Source organism: Saccostrea cucullata, unplaced genomic scaffold (assembly GCF_032062105.1).
Source record: "Saccostrea cucullata isolate Sc308-1 unplaced genomic scaffold, CSIRO_AGI_Scuc_v1 ctg454, whole genome shotgun sequence".
In the NCBI taxonomy this organism is placed as follows: Eukaryota; Metazoa; Mollusca; class Bivalvia; order Ostreida; family Ostreidae; genus Saccostrea; species Saccostrea cuccullata.
Window position 1 is genome coordinate 347,738 of NW_026933264.1, and position 16,664 is coordinate 364,401.

The following is a 16,664-nucleotide window of genomic DNA, read 5'->3' on the forward strand; positions in this document are numbered from 1 at the left end:
AGTTATGAGCTGGACAGGAATGGACAGGAATGGACAGACGGACGGACATGAAGCCTATAACATAATACGTCCCGTCTTAAGACGGGCGTATAAAAAGGGGGAAAAAACTTATGAAAATTGTCTAAAAACAGACAAGGCATGATGGTATTTTATAAATTACTTGCCTGGGCAGAGTATTTTGATTTGATAACACCTTGAACTTCCTATAATTAAAATATCGGACAATTCAATTAGGTACAAAATATGGTCAATGCACATTGAATACTTTCATTCAAATGAAATATATGGAGATAACGAACAGTGTTCAACCTAAAAAATCCATTAAACAAAACAAATAGGGAGCAAAGCAAACATGGACCTCTGAAACATTACAGGTGGGATCAGGTGCCATCGCATGGAGGAGTGAGCATCCCCTGTGGACCAGTCACATCTGCCATGTGCTTCTTGTCATGATTGGGGAAAAACAGAAAAATCCTCTGAAAAGTCAGTGTGTAAATAATGGCCTAACAATTAAAATGAAAAATGTCACAGCATTTGACTTGATGATAGATTGTATTTGCTGACAAGATCATTGTGTCAGTCATAGAACTTACAAAATAACTAAAGATGAAACTGTTAATATTTTTGTTTCATCATCTTATTTGTCACTAACTTAACTCACTTTAGAAATTACTCATACAAGTATGTAGAGCAAGCTCTTTTATATCAAATAAACTGAGAGATATAAGCCCCTTATGCAGGTGGTAAAGGTATACATGTATTGCTGCATAAGAAGGGGAGGTTGATGACTGAAAATCAAAGTCATCCCATTTATCAAAAAAATGTTGTTTTAAAAAATTGTACTAAAATACTTAAGATCCCATATAAAAAGAACTACCAAAAATTGAAAACCTTGCTCCTTCCTGAAAATCAAAATGCAGTATAAACAACTAAAATACTCTAAGATTTTGTTTATTTGTAATAACAAATATAGAAATAGGACAGTGAAATTCGTAAAGCAATATTTAACAATTAACATCTAGCTACAATGTAGTATCGTAACATCATTTCGTAACAGAATGAAAACAATTTAGTTGCCCTTGAAATACATTGAAATAGACACATGTAAGTACTCAGCACTCATTAATCACAGATTCAAATACTACTCTGGCACTTTTCTGGTACATTGTATTCTTTTCATAGAAATAAAGGAATAAGAGATAAAAGAAAATAACAGTAATTGCAGGATTATGATAACTTTCCATTATGCTGAATGTACTGTTTTTTAAAAGCAGAATTCCATATCTGATGGTTTAAAAAATTCTGATTCCATTTTTTTTTTGTATGAAAAATAGAAAAGTTATTAACATAATGTAATTTTTTGATAAACTGAATTTTCATAATAAAGTTGCAATGGACTTAAGTACAAAAAAACAACCAAATTTATAATTACTTGATCTTTCCCTTCAACCAAAGTTCTATAATCTTAATTTCTGTATACCACCAACAGAAAGAGAAATAAAAAAAAATGCTTTTGAATTTCAAGTCACCAATAAATGGCTGAATCTCATGTAAAAAAAAAAATATACACAGGAACAGAACAGCTGATAAGTCAACCATAAAATAATTTACAAGTTCTGGTGAAAGGATTTAAACCTTTTTTGTGCAAAACACAGTCAACTAAAATATTTATAATTTAGAGTGTTTTAGGTAAATTTTATAGCACAGAAAAAGTTTTGTGACAAAAAGGTAAAATGAAGGTGAATTCATGTATCCTCCATGTTAAGGTGCTGGTTTAGGGGCTGGTTTACACTTGCATTCCACTATGACATCCACCTATAAAAAAATATTCATATTCATAGAATTTTACAAAGACATATCTGATGCTAAAAAGGATTTTCATTAAGTATAATTAAAAAAAATCATGATTTCAATAAAATTGACTTTCAACGTTCTTATCTGGTCTTGTTTAACATACTCCAAACTGCAGTATACTCAGTACTTGTTTTGAAAATAACTAGAGGCACGGCAAGCACTAAGCTTAAAAAAAAAGATACCCCCTGCTCCCATATGGTAATGGCAAAGTGCATTGCTTGGCAGTATGTAAATAGGATTCTCTGGAAGTTCCACTGAATTTCATTCAAAGGGCTTAGGAGGAGTTGAGTTAATACTCAAAAATTAAATCCTATAAGGCATGTGATGAATGAAGTGACAGACTAACCCAGTGATTGTATAAGGCACCTGATGGACGGAGGGACAGACTGGCCCAGGGATTCAATAGGGCACCTGATGGATGGAGGGACAGACTGGCCTAGGGATTCAATAGGGCACCTGATGGATGAACAAATAGACCTGTCCTATAGGGCTATCACGGGTACCCGAAATGACCCTGAACTGCGGAACAATTTCAAATTCGGGTCGGGTATGGTTCCGTTTTTCCAGAATTCGGTTCGGTTCCGATTTGTATAATAGAGTAGATTTTACTATAAAAATGGCACCAAGAACAAGAGATTGGTTAGTACATTGTCATTATAAGGTGATTTCAATAATTTGGTACAATTGTTGTCTAGTCAGGAGGCTACTTTAAACTGGTTATAATGTTGCAATTTCTAAGATTAAATGAAAATATTCTTTTTGTTGTTGAAAATAATACAAATCATGAGCTTTTCTTCCATTACCTACCCGACCCGACAAACCCGAAACCGAACCTAAAAAAATCAGAACCGACCCAACCCGAAAAATTTTGGAACCGTGACAGCCCTACTGTCCTACCTTTTGATGTTTGACACTGTTGTCTGGACAGATGAGAGCTACATCCTCTTTACTGGTGACTGCCTTGTCACAACACAGGGTGGAATATTTCCCACAGCCACCATCACACTTGGCTACGTTTATCTTGGAACTGGAGACACAGCCATCATCACTGGTAATTGTAATCAGGTGTGGCATTCGTGTACAGTTTAGAGGCTCCACTATAATGACAAAAAAATAATGAAGGATAATTTAAACTCGGTTACATGTATAATGCAGTCACTGGGACCTATGAAATTACTTTGCTATATCCGTAATTTGTTATATCTGTATAAGGATCCATTAAATTTATAGGGGATTCAAGATTTTTTCGCTATATACCTGAATTTGCAATATCCAAGTTCGTACTAAATGACTTTTACTGTATATTCTAAAGAAGTATTTTTTATTTCCCCTTCACATCGGTGAGGAAATTGGTGAGCCAAAAGTGGAAACAATTAGTCATTAATCTGTTATGTCAATATTTTCAAATCATTAATCTATAAACTCAACATTTACAGTATTAGACAAATAATTGTCAGATTAGCAGTTTAAAAGAATAACTTAACAAACACTGTTGTTGCAATAACTGATCAGGTGATTATTCTATATAGTTGGTAAATAAATCATTAATGCTTCGTTTTTCTTGATTTTTTTTTTTACCTCCACATTCTCCTACATTGAGTATGTCCAGAGGAACACTCTTATTACAGGCGTCTTGCTGGGCCTCACATGGGTTCTTGTACGTTGTTTTATTGGTTCCCACGGTGGCACACACTTCATCTTCCTCCATATCACTACACTCGGGACACTGACATTTAGCTGCGTCGGCAATCACTACACACTCCTCCGATGACAGCGTACAGTTGAAGTCATAACAAGGTCCTAAATAAGGAAAAAATTAAATAAACAAGTGCCTTATAGTTATTATGCTCTTATCTTGCTTCTTCAATTTAATGTCATTCTGAGATATTTTCACACATGTAAATTCCTAAATTGCGAAAATATTTAACATGTTTAATGATAAATATTCATGAAACAAATAGAAAAAAAGCTTCAAAAATAATTAAGATTTCACTTTAGACTAACCATCAGGACATGGGTCTTTGTAGCATTTTTTGACGTCCTCCAGTGGATATTTGCCAGCAAGGAAAGCATCAAAATCACGGTTTGGTTTACGAGTTCTGATCTGGGTCCCCCTCCCACAGGTCACACTGCAGGGACTCCATGGGGACCAGTCTGAGGTCATTGGTTCTGCAAACAAAAAAGTTCACATTAGTATATAAATAAAGTACAACATTTTACCTGCCAATAAACAGAAATACTATAATTGATTGTTATTTAGGACCTTTATAAAAACAAAACAGAAATATTTTTTTTAATTTTGAAAATTCAGTATACCTCCAGATTTGTCATAGCATGGAGTTGTTGAATTCAGAGACACATGTTCCAAGTCCAGCATACACATGACCTTCTTAAACACACACATGTTGGGGTATAAATCCAGCATATTGCTGCAGACTTTTGCTGCAAACACAAAACACAAATTACTCTACTGTGTTGACAGAAATTGTACAGAACTGTTTTTTTTTGTTTTAAATCTTTATGGTTTTTTTTGTATTTATCAGCAAATAATTAGATAACCAACCCTGAAGTTTAGTCTTACAGCAAGTCAGAATTTAACATTATTTATAGTAAATTTTTAAATTGAAGTCTGTATTATAAATCAGACAAGAATTAATAAACAAGCATACAATATCTTCTACTTTGATTAAAAATAGCAATTTCTTGTGACCCATATATCATAAATCTTTTTATGCATTAATTAAATGCTTTCAGGACGTATACTACTGTTATGTATATGTACTTTTACTACTGTCTGTTCAGTTTTAAACCTTTGCATTCAACACATTTTTTGGTGTCCGATGTATGTGCCAATTGGTGCCCAGAAAAGACAAATTTTAACAGCTACATTACAAACTCTCTACATAATCCACTACAATGTACTTACGACTCTCTGGCTGTGTTTCCTCAGCACTGCACGGCTCACATTCACAGGTTGGTCTACCGTTCTCATCCATACGACAGTTCTGCCATTCAGGACACTGGTCCTGACATGCATCTAAAAGTTAACAGCACAAAATTAATTCATATCACTGTGTCTATCATTATTACATGTACTCTTACTTACAGGTATCTCATTTCTCTTTAGAAAATAAGCTTAGAAAAAAAATGTGTGAATCAGATCTACCACAATATTTTAACAAAACAACTATTGAGCAGATTCATGTTTGTTTATACCTATACATGGTCCTTTGTAGTCCACTCTCAGTCCATTATATCCACTCTGTCCAGTTTCGCAGGCCTCCACAATTAGGTCCTTCTCTGAATTGTAAGTCTTACCATCCGTACCACATACCTGGGATAAAATAATACATGTAAATTTTCCTCTATATACATGTACATGTAAACAGAAAAGAATTATAAAATCAGTATCACAGTTGATACAAAATGATTCTATTTTAAAGTGTCATCAATACTTCAGTCTTGATTCTGACGAACCATTCATTCATCAAGGAGACAATTTTTTTCCAGTTTGAGAGAATTTTTTGACAAAGATTATGAAATACACTGATGTTTTCAGCAATTAAATCCATGTAAAATTACAAGTAAACCTACTTTCCCTGGTTTATTACATCTATATCCGTAACAGGCACAGCATTTAACAGCTGATGTATCTGAAAAAGAATGAAAATACAGTGAAATAAGATTTAATAAAAAGTGATATATACATGTAAAATACATGTCTGGTATTGAAATTAAGAGGACCATGAGCCACAAAACTCTTTTTAGTCACCATTCTCACCTGATAATTATATACCTGAAGATATAGTTTCTGTCCTCTCCATATTAAAGTCCATTACTTCAACAATTCTAATTTACAACTTATAAATGTTTGATGTCAATTATAGAGCTATAAATTAAAATATATTAAAATATTAAGAAACCTTCTGGGAAACATCGATATTAGATGGGCTTCCATCACCTTGACTTCCACACCATCAGATGTGCAATCTTACCATCTCAGGGTCAATTTTACTATTACCCTGGCAATCTTATAAAATGACCAGTCTTCCCATACCATGGGCTATCTAACTAACCCACATGCAGTCTTACCATCACATGGTTCACAGTGATAGCCTCCTGGACGGTTGAAGCACTTAGTGGAGGAGTTACACTTATTCAGGCTGGAAATCTTGCATTCATCTATATCTGTAATGATATTTAAATTCACAGATGGTAAATGTTACATGTAATTAAAACTCTGTTTAGGCCATAATAAAGATATTCCTAGATTCTCATCCCCGCCCGCCCCGATTTTATACCCCCGCCTCGATTTTTTTAATTTCTGTTTTTCTTCGTCTTAATTCTGATCGGGATGGATATTTATCTACCATTCTACTTTCGTTTTAAATCCTGTGAAAGTCGACATGATTTTGACAGCTGAAAAGATATTGCAATTGCTGTAATACATGCGTATATATTTTAAACAAGGGTCATTGGTTGAAAAAGATTGGTGATGATGTGAAGTAAGAGATAATTGAACCTTTACTATGACTTTTATTCGGGTATTGTAGATAAAATTACACCGATTGACCAGGTCAATAAAAAATCTGCAAAATTGAAAAAATAAAACCCCCGCCTCGATTTTTAAAAAAATTCGGATGAGAATCTAGCAATTTATCTATTATGGCCTTAATAATTTCAATAAAAGAAATTTATTTTATTTTTATTTCTCTTAAAAGATTTTATTGAAGATATTAATATTATTTATATATCAATATACTGTAGATGTACTTTTTTCCACAGGGTCATAATTCCGCGGAATCTCAATATCTGTTTAATCCGTGGGTAGAAAATTATGCGGATTTTCTAGATTGTCACTATATGCCTTATATTTATATTAAGTATGCTTGGACAAATTTCTGCGGAAAGTTTGTGACCGCGTACATAGCGTAAATTAATACCATGCGGAAAAAAGTACTTCTACAATAAGTATACAATGAAGTAAAATTTAAAAGGTTTATGCAATTGTTCACTTTAATCAATAAGAAAACATAACATGTCTTCAGATTCCTCAAAAATATTTCATACAAGAAGTAAGATTGACCTTTGACAAAGAGAGATTTTCAAATTTTCCAAAATGCATTCCGAACAAGTGGCACATGAACCATAACAGTGAAATGAGTCTTTAGTCAACAGTCATACACCAATTAATTAATCCTATCTCCCCTTTATACTGTATTGATCTTAACAGCCTAGAAAACAGCCAAGTTGATCATATAATACATGTACATATAGACCAAAATGAAAAAAAGTTTAAAATGTCAGTAGAGGTAGATGTATACCTTCACAGATGTCCCCAGTCTTGGTAAATCCTGACCAGCACTCACATCTGTAGGACCCTGGGGTGTTGATACAGCGGGAATTATCTGGACATTTGTCTGTACGTGTAGCACATTCATCAATATCTGAAAGGAGATATCAATATTAAATTATATCCTAAAACATAGAAAATAATGCACTCATGGCTCTTTTTTAAAAATTTTTTTTTTTTTTGACACTACGGACACGTTATTCATTTCTTCACGATGCGTGCTAATTTGATTTATGTTGTTAAATTGAATTTTCCTGATTCCTTATCTTAAAAATTTGGCAAAAGCAACTTTGATACTTTACTAATTAATATTTAAAAGGCTCTTCAGCAAGTATAAAAAAGATGATTAGATACTCAAATGATTATTATTCATTCATCAATGATTCAATGCCATTATTGTTTCCACCTTTACACTAATACCCTTTTACATACAAGTAAGCAGTTCTCTGGTAATTTAGTCTGTATTTTGTAGTCTTTTTAAGAGTTAAAACTACTGACCTTCACAGTTGTTGCAGTCTCCTTGGTAACCCATCTTACACTCACACACAAAACCAGTGTCAGTCACCACGCATGCCTGATCAGCACCACAAGGATTGTTACCACATGGGTCATCTGTAAAAAACAGTAGATAAAAAAACAGGTCAGATTAGCACCACACGGATTGTTACCACACGGGTCATCTGTAAAAAACAGTAGATAAAAAAAACAGGTCAAATCTCTCACGGATTGTTACCACAAAATCATTATAAAAAACAGTAGATAAAAAAAACAGGTCAGATCAGCACCGCACGGATTGTTACCACACGGGTCATCTGTCAATTGTATAAAATAAAAAAAATTAATCTTGCTTCTTTGCGTTTCCACATTGTAAATAATTATCCATACAAGTTTTTAAATTAACGAGAATTTGTACAGAGCAATCTAGTGTCAGGCAGCAATGTCTCAAATGACAATTTCATTATAATATCAGCAAAAATCACACAAAACCAGAAACACTTCACTTATCATAACATGTTTGATACTAGGAAACTTGCAGGAAACCACAGGTTAATTGTTTCCATGTCTGGAATCTATGTGGAAACCACTCTGTGGTTTCCATAAAATGGAAACTATATGGAAACTACTGATGTCACGATTGCCATATGTTTCCACAGGGAAACCTGGCTTTTCATCCTGTGACTGTAATCTCTTTTTCAACAATTCAAGGAACTAGAGAAGTAATTTCCCTTGTATAACTGAATCCTACTCACAAGTACAGTTCTGTCCGTCTCCGCGGTACATGTAGTTACAGTGACAGCCGTAGATACCTCTCCTACATTTACAGGAGGCAACAAGTGTGACAGTAAAAGAGGGAAGAGAGAAAAAAAAACACAAACAAAAATGAACAAAGTAACATAGTTTCCTCATTACACACCATGGTAACAGTACAGCCCTCAGCACCATCAATTTCTATAGGTACTTAGCATTTCCATCAACAAAAACACAAGATTAAAATGTTGCATTGCAAGAGCAATTTTGTAGTGTACCATCTAGGCAAACTAAAAAAAAGTAAAAGAATTGTAGATTATAAAAAAAAGAACTTAGATCCACCCACTGTGTAGTATTCCCCTTTGTAGTTACAGCCACAGTCTTTCTCCTCCACACACCTGTCCCCGTCCAGCACCATCCCCTCCTTACAGTAGCACCCCTCCTGACACAGATCCTGGGTGGGGATAGATACGGACCCCATCACATCTGCGCAGGTCTTCATACGATCTGACTTGGCACATGTCAAATACTCCATGTTCTCCTCACAAGATTTCTCTGAAGAAAAAAAAAATTATTGTGTAAAATTAAGACGGCTAACCTAAATAAATGGATTTCTAAACTAAGGATTACCGTAAAAAATTAAAGACTCAACTAAAATGAAAGTATTTTATGCAATAAAAAATATCCAATTAGTTTATAACCATCAAATGCAAATAAAAATCTGCTACAACCCTTACTTTTAAAATTTCATCAATTTGTTCTAATTAATTTTAATAAATTCAAATTTACTGATTAACCAGTAAGGTGTGTTTCTAACCAACTTACCACAGAGTTTAGGTGATCTCCAGTCGGTGAGGTTAAGGCCGTAGTTGTTCTGACAATCCTTGACCAGCTGACTGGCAATCATACAGATACTGTCCTTGACCCAGCATACATCATAAACACAGGAAGTTTTGTACTGCTCAAAATCAGCTGTCTCCATTCTTGTTAAACAGGACTGCAAATGTATACAGGTTTATCAGTTGTCAATATACACAGCATCATGATTTTCTGGACCATAAATGTACAACTTCAGTTTGAATAAAATTTTCACCTTAATTCTCTTGATCAATAATACTTAATAATTTTTTGTACAATTAATTTTACACCAATTTTCCACCATTGAGTATTTCCTTGCTTGAAGATTATACTTTAATCAATTATTTCTTCCTCCATACCTTCAGTTTTCCATTGAGATCAAACACTTGGTTACAGTAGTACTCGGCGATTTGTCGGTCCGTTTCCTGACACTCGGGTTCTTCTGGTGGGGAGTAGCAGTCAAACGTACACTGTGGATTACTGTCAGCGTAACTCTTCACCACGTAGGAGTTACCAAACTTATTAAAGTTAGTTGTCTACAATAATGGAACAAAACTGTTGTTAATACTTTATATTAATGTCATATGAATACTTTTTTCTTCTTCAAAAAACAACTGATATTATTATGAGTTTATTTTTAGCTTTGCACAATAGATTGATAATTTTTTTTAAGGAAACACAATGTATATAATTTTCTAATGCCCTTAAAATTGTCTTTTACTTTGCAGAATATTACTTAAAGATTATAAGCCAAGAAAGAAATAATGACATTCCCAACAACATTAGATCCTGTAATACATTTCTTAACTTGTACCATGTATTTCTTTATGACTGCATGTAACTGTTTCCCTCATAAAATCTAACAATATCAAACTGCTGTTAAATTATTTCAATATGTCCTTAGTACATGTTCTTCTTTTAAAAGAGATGACACCTCCCCACAGTCCCTCCACTGACTACTTACAATATCTCCTGTGACATCACAGGCTGGTCCGAGCCTCCAGTCATCGTCCGGATTCTGGTTGTAGTCTCCACACAGTCCACAGGTCTGGTTCTGGTAACTCTTGGTAACCTGGATCTCCACGGCCTGGAATCCATCCCAGTTCACCTGCACTCCTAGCTCACTGTACACCTCCTGTTATACAACCATTAACTTGTACATATTTACATAGCTCTCAATAAATTTCTTAGATAATGTCTGAAATCAATTTGCATGAAGTATATAAATGATATACAGTTACTCTTCATATGTCTGAAAAGGAAAATACTTAACAATATCATCATATTTCTCCTCATTCTAATAAAGGATTATTGGAATTGATGCATTAAGGTAGCTTACCACCCAGCTTCCATAACGTCTGATGAGTAACCTCCCTTCTGGTTTATAAGGCAGTGTTCTCTTCAGCTGATTTACTCTCACTTCATGGTTCTGTAACAGCTCTACTGTCTGAAAGATATAAATTTACTCAATGTAAAATCTGTAAAAGATTTCGCTTGGTTCTGCCAGTACAAGTTCAACATCTTTATGTAATTGCTATGATCATGATGATTTGTCATATTCTTAGGAAATAAAGAAGCCTTATTTTTGCACACGGTAAACCTTTCACTCTTTTTTTTCAATATAAATTTGTTCAAAATATTTTGTAGTACATGTGCTAAAATTTTATTTTATTAAGCAAAAGATCTTACTATAGTGCTTTGATTATTACTTGTGAGAGGTATTTTTAGTGGATACGTTTAAGTTATTGGTTTGTGATTTGACAGTAAGACAAAAATACACATATAATGTAATTTCTTACATATCCCGGTAGTTTGACGGTGACAGATTTGACCCAGGAGACGTGATTGACTCCGGGGCGGTCCTGGTTCCAGTGGGTGGTCAGGACCTGGTAGGTGGGGCTGGTCCCGTGACAACCGTCCTGTGACATGACGTACTGGCAGTCTCCCTGGAAATGGAGCCACTTCTGATCAAAGGAGATACAGTGGGGGTCACCAAAACAGGAGCACAGACCAACAGCTAAAGTAGGGAAATACTGATATTGGTGAACATTGCTAAATCCAAGATATCTAAAACCTTACATTGTCAAATTTCAGAATATGGATATGCATTTTCTATTGTTTCATTTTTGAAATTATAAAAAAATTTCCTTTTTCATTGGGTATTTGTCAATTAATATGTGGAAGTGTCTCAATTACTGGTACTTACATTCACACGTTTTGCCATCTCCTCTGAATCCACGCTTACAGCGGCACTCAAAAGTTCCCTCCAGGTTATAACACTTGGCGTTGGGGTCACAGTCATTGAGATTGGGGTCTGCACACTCATTGATGTCTGAAAAATTGAGAAAATTTAACAACTCAAAAATGTATATGGATATGATAAATATGGTTCTAGATGAAACATACTGTTAGAACCTTAGTCATACTTTATGTCAAGTTCCATGTTTAAAATTTTCCTGGAAGACTCTTCTCATAATAAATTTCTATTACCGAGAGTTAATGCAGTTTACTTTGTAATTATGCAAATGAAAATATGGGAGAGGTCAACTGCTCCACAAGTGTTGCATTGCCTGATAATATACTATAAGTATTGCAGAATACACTTAAGCCTGAATTATCGCCCTTGATCTTGGATTACCTACCCTGACAGGTGGTGGGAGATGTCTGTATATAGCCAGGCTTACAGGTACACTTAAAGGACCCAATGGTGTTAGTACAGATCGCAGAGTGGGGGCATCTCAGGAGGTCACATTCATTGTCATCTGAAAACAAGAAAATCTTTTGTCACTTAGCTTCACAACAAGTCAAGCTGTCATCAATTAGATTGTCCAGAAAAGAACTAATTTTGTAGCTCATGTACCTAATTACATGCGATATATCTATGCATAAAACTTCATTTACAACTATCTATATTTTTTTTTTTACTATAAATGTAACATCTATTTTATTTGACTAGTACATGTCCAGATTGAGTTACATGTATGTCTATTAAAGGTTAAAGTGAAGACATACTCATGTATATAATTTTCACAATCAATTTTATCCATTACCATAACAATTGCGCCCATTTGCCCATCTGCCTGGTTGCTCTGGGTAACCATTGTAGCCCGCTTTACATTTACAGCCAAATGATCCATATTTGTTGATGCAAACAGCATTGGTATCACAGTCATCAAAGTCCATCTTACATTCATCCAGATCTGACAAAAAAAGGTGCTTGTGCAGTCACAAATACAGTGCAGAATTCATTTCTATCAATAATGCCAACAGGCATAAGGCACTGATCTCAAACATTTGGAAATTTTAAATACAATTTTAATAAAAATACACCTTAGCTTGGGGTTAATCTTACCGAAGTCTATTTGTGAGCAATAGAGTTTTCCCAGAGTGATGACCCCCTTGGCACCCTCTCTCTGACTGTCCAGGAAGTTGAGGGTTTTCATGGGAAGTTTACTGGTACTGTTAATAACTCCCCCATCTCTCCTCCACTGGAGCTCAGCCGCATCACAGTTACATTTCCTGTAATGTTAAATAATTTATTAATGCTATGTCATATGACTCAATGAAAATGATCTTAACATAACCAAAGAAATGGATATACACCAAAATCTTAACATGGTTTACTGAAACTGAGGCTTATGTCTTCATGGTGAAATTGCCTACATGTCACCTGATTCTAAGGACTGCTTCAAAGTGTCGTCTCCATATATGATCTGATTCTGAATCAGTAAGCACTGTTTTACTGTGTTGTCTCTATCACTAACCTGGTTCTGAGCACTGCCTCACTGACATTCCCTCCACACTGCTGAGATTTGGCACATGTGCACTGTCCCTCTCCTCCAATACCCAGGAAACTATTATCCTGAATATTGCCTCCAACCCAGGAAAACAAGTTGCTTCCAATGAACTACAAAAGAGAACATTAAAAATGTTAACAGAACAAAGTGTACAAGTACAATATGAATCACAGACAACTTTCAATTTCTTTCTTCACTAATGAAAGAGAAAGAGAGCATGGAGATTTTATTTACCAGTGTGTTGTAGCAGTCATATTTGGCCGGTTGGAAACAGAAGGAGGAGATGTGTGTCAGTGATTCCACTTGTTTCTCTGTGACGTTGTTGTAGGTCACAGTAACCACCTTGGTTCCATCCACTGGAGTAGGGACCTCTCTGTCATTACCAATGATTGTCACACCTTACAAAGAAATTTTGTTTTATCAATGAGCCTGATATTAGACAAACATTTGTTATGAACTAAGGCTATCTAAATTTCATTCCTTGGTTCTCAGGCCAATTTTCTCCAAAACAGATGGGGGAGGGCGGCATTTTATTTTTCATTTTATTATAAAGTAGATGAGGTATTTTTTTTTCTAAGAATTTTCTTTACATAAAGAGATATACTCTCCATTTCTGGTCAAAATTTCTGCTTTATCCATTGCTTAACAGCGTGTCAACATCGTAGGTAATGTCCTCGAATGTATTTTCAAACGAAGTAGCCTAAATCTCATTGAAAATGACTACCGGAAGTGATATTTGAATACTAAACTACGAAACAAATGAGGTCGGAATTTTTTTTCCCAGATTGGTCTCCGAAACACCAACTTTTTATTTTATCAAAAATACAAAAAAATCGGCAATGCGGCTACCTCAAAACGGATGCGCGCGCGCCTGAGAACCAAGATTTCAATTTTATATGGCCTAATCTATAATTGAATTTTAAAGTTTTCTAAGAGATCTAATTCTCACCATGGTTGGGTACCAGCTCCATATCACAGTACACAAAGAACGGTTTGACTGTGGCGGTTGGCCAAATCATGACTTCCCCTGTCTTGTATTTCATTTTATAGGCCTCTTCACAATCCTTTGGTAAGTCTGCAAATGGTGAAAAATCAAATGCATTATTTGTCCAAATATTACATGCATTATTTTCTATGATCTTTTCATCGTTCATAAAAATATTATGACTATAATTGTCATAAATTCCTTCAACATTATACTATACCATGTATGTTTGTTATCCAATTCTCTTTTCACTTGCAATAGAAAATGCAATATACATATGCTTCTACTTTTAATACACTATATTATTTACCAAAAGTCTCCCCGGGAGGACCACACCTGACGTTGGTCAGGGTGGCAGTAGCGGTGGCAGTGCTACTCGTCTGTCCTCCAAAACTGAGCTCCGTCACCGGCATGACAGTCCCATCTGTCACCTCCCCCACATCATAAGACACCATACTACCTGGGTAAAGGAATGAGATTCTGATTCACAATGCAATTTGCCATTAATTGATTTTAAAAAGTTGAAAATTTGGCCAATATACACGAAGCAATTGTAAATTATAACCAAAATCTAAATTATCTACTGGGGTAAGCCAGCTGCATTAGAGAAGTCAAAGTAATAAATTCAAGTAATGCCGCTTTTTTACACTTTAGTGTCAGATAGATAATGTGCTAGACAGATTGGTTTTCTTGTGAAGTCTCACCTTTAGCATCACAGTGACAGAGTTTTCCTGCAGGACAGGTGCCGGTCAGTGTGCAGGCACAGCCATCAGTAGAGGAAGCATATCCTGTACCAAAACTGGACACCTTCGTCCCATTGTAGATGTCATAGTAACCGTAGTTAGGGGAGAGGGGACTCTCTACACACTCATACTGGATACCCTGTCAACAGAAAGAATCTTAACATTGTAAACTTTTATTCATAAATAATACTTAAACTTGATACATTTAGTATGTTGAGGTACAAATATTTTGAATATTTTAAGTGTTCAACAAATGACAGTTGAACTAATGGTAAAATTAAAACCAAATATTAACTTCAACATACTAGTATCCCTGAGGTACATGTACTCAATGACATATATGTTAAGTTCAACCGTTTTCCACTAACACTTTTCATTGGTATACTAGTGTGCTTATATTATACTTACATTTAAATGATGATAGGAGAAGACTGTCTTTTTTCCTACTTACTTCAAAGCTGAGCAGTATTATAGATTTCATAGTTTAAAATAAAATTTTGCTGATAAAAAAACTTCAATCAACAATATTTTCATTGCCTCAAAGAAATTTGATGTTTACCTGGTGACAGAATGAGGATCTGGTGGTCAGCTGATGAATCTGTTCAGGTGTGGCATCAGGATACAGGATGGCGTGTCTGTTCTTTTCAGGGTCTGGCTGTCCAGTTATTGTCAGCTTAAATGGCACACCTGGCTCTTGAATAGGAATCTGACAAATGAAATACAAAGTTTAAAACTTTTTCTCTCATTCCAACAACATAAAAACAAATTCAGATGAGTATTCATATTTAGATATCAGTATTCATAAGATCTTCAATTTGGAAGGTAATAAATAAAGTACCTCAGTGATTCCTATCTTCTCGTTGGTTTTAAAGTCGCAGAAAGCTGGGAAAAGTTTTTCACCCCCAGCACCATCTGGGTCAATAGCATAGAGGTTGTTTCCTAGTGGGTTCTTGTTCATTTTGGCTATCTTGATCTCATTACAATCAGGATACACATCTGTAACAAGAAAATATTCTTTTTGGTTATACATGTAGTGAGTAAAAATACGCGTATACCCACATAATGCAATTAACAATATCAAGGTACATGCTGTGCAATACAAATGAATTGTCATGTTCATAATATTCATAAAATCCTTTTATATACAGTGTATTCAAGTTATATGCAATCAATAAACATGTTCTTTCAAATAAAATATTACTGATGTTAGTAAATACATGTACTAAAGATTACCGTAAAATCCCTATTAACCGCCCAGGGCGCTTAGAAAATTGCAAAAAGGGGGTGGTTATTTTGGTATTCTCTTTGTGATATTTAATGTCATATTTTAACTTCAAAAAATCTTGAAAAAAAAAAATAAATACAAGGAACCACTAAAATAATTTCTAACTTTACTGAAAGTGAAGATAATCCACCCAAATTATGCTAAATTATTCATTTTCCACTGAGAAATTGGTTAATACTAGACAAGTTTTATTTTCACTTTCTTCAATTTTTGTATATGATTCTACAGGGTTCGAAATTAACTCATGTCCGTAAGTCCGAGACTAGTAAAAATTGTGTCGGACTAGCAGACTTTGTAAGGTACTAGTCCGTGCGGACTAGTGAATATCTGGTTAGAAGTCTTTCATTTTATTTCCGAGTCTCTCAGGCGTTTGAAAATAAATGAGAAACACAACCGCGATAAAGTGTTTCTAACTGATATGTGGACACATATTTCATTGAATAAATTGATAAAAATTTAAAATTTGTGTTATTCTTTTTACATACTAGTGGGCGGACTAGTGGAATACTTTGCGGTCGAGTGGAAGTTAGAAGCCACTAGT

At 34.7% G+C, this 16,664-nt stretch overlaps 1 protein-coding gene across 1 annotated transcript in view; it reads right to left on the reverse strand.

Annotated features, from left to right (window-relative positions):
* Positions 1 to 935: 935 nt before the first annotated feature.
* The window catches only part of LOC134237809 (uncharacterized), a 40,357-nt gene continuing 24,628 nt past the window's right edge, over positions 936 to 16,664 (reverse strand). Inside the window, 30 exon segments of the mRNA XM_062719955.1 lie at positions 936 to 1,815; positions 2,752 to 2,951; positions 3,433 to 3,654; positions 3,859 to 4,023; positions 4,171 to 4,296; positions 4,781 to 4,891; positions 5,071 to 5,188; positions 5,449 to 5,507; positions 5,947 to 6,042; positions 7,179 to 7,301; positions 7,706 to 7,819; positions 8,458 to 8,539; positions 8,541 to 8,665; positions 8,798 to 9,010; positions 9,281 to 9,452; positions 9,673 to 9,849; positions 10,278 to 10,448; positions 10,653 to 10,760; positions 11,113 to 11,330; positions 11,520 to 11,645; positions 11,956 to 12,075; positions 12,364 to 12,513; positions 12,666 to 12,832; positions 13,078 to 13,220; positions 13,345 to 13,508; positions 14,060 to 14,185; positions 14,406 to 14,555; positions 14,800 to 14,977; positions 15,398 to 15,544; positions 15,677 to 15,834. Coding sequence (XP_062575939.1) covers positions 1,762 to 1,815; positions 2,752 to 2,951; positions 3,433 to 3,654; positions 3,859 to 4,023; positions 4,171 to 4,296; positions 4,781 to 4,891; positions 5,071 to 5,188; positions 5,449 to 5,507; positions 5,947 to 6,042; positions 7,179 to 7,301; positions 7,706 to 7,819; positions 8,458 to 8,539; positions 8,541 to 8,665; positions 8,798 to 9,010; positions 9,281 to 9,452; positions 9,673 to 9,849; positions 10,278 to 10,448; positions 10,653 to 10,760; positions 11,113 to 11,330; positions 11,520 to 11,645; positions 11,956 to 12,075; positions 12,364 to 12,513; positions 12,666 to 12,832; positions 13,078 to 13,220; positions 13,345 to 13,508; positions 14,060 to 14,185; positions 14,406 to 14,555; positions 14,800 to 14,977; positions 15,398 to 15,544; positions 15,677 to 15,834 — 4,283 coding nt within the window. The 3' untranslated portion in view covers positions 936 to 1,761.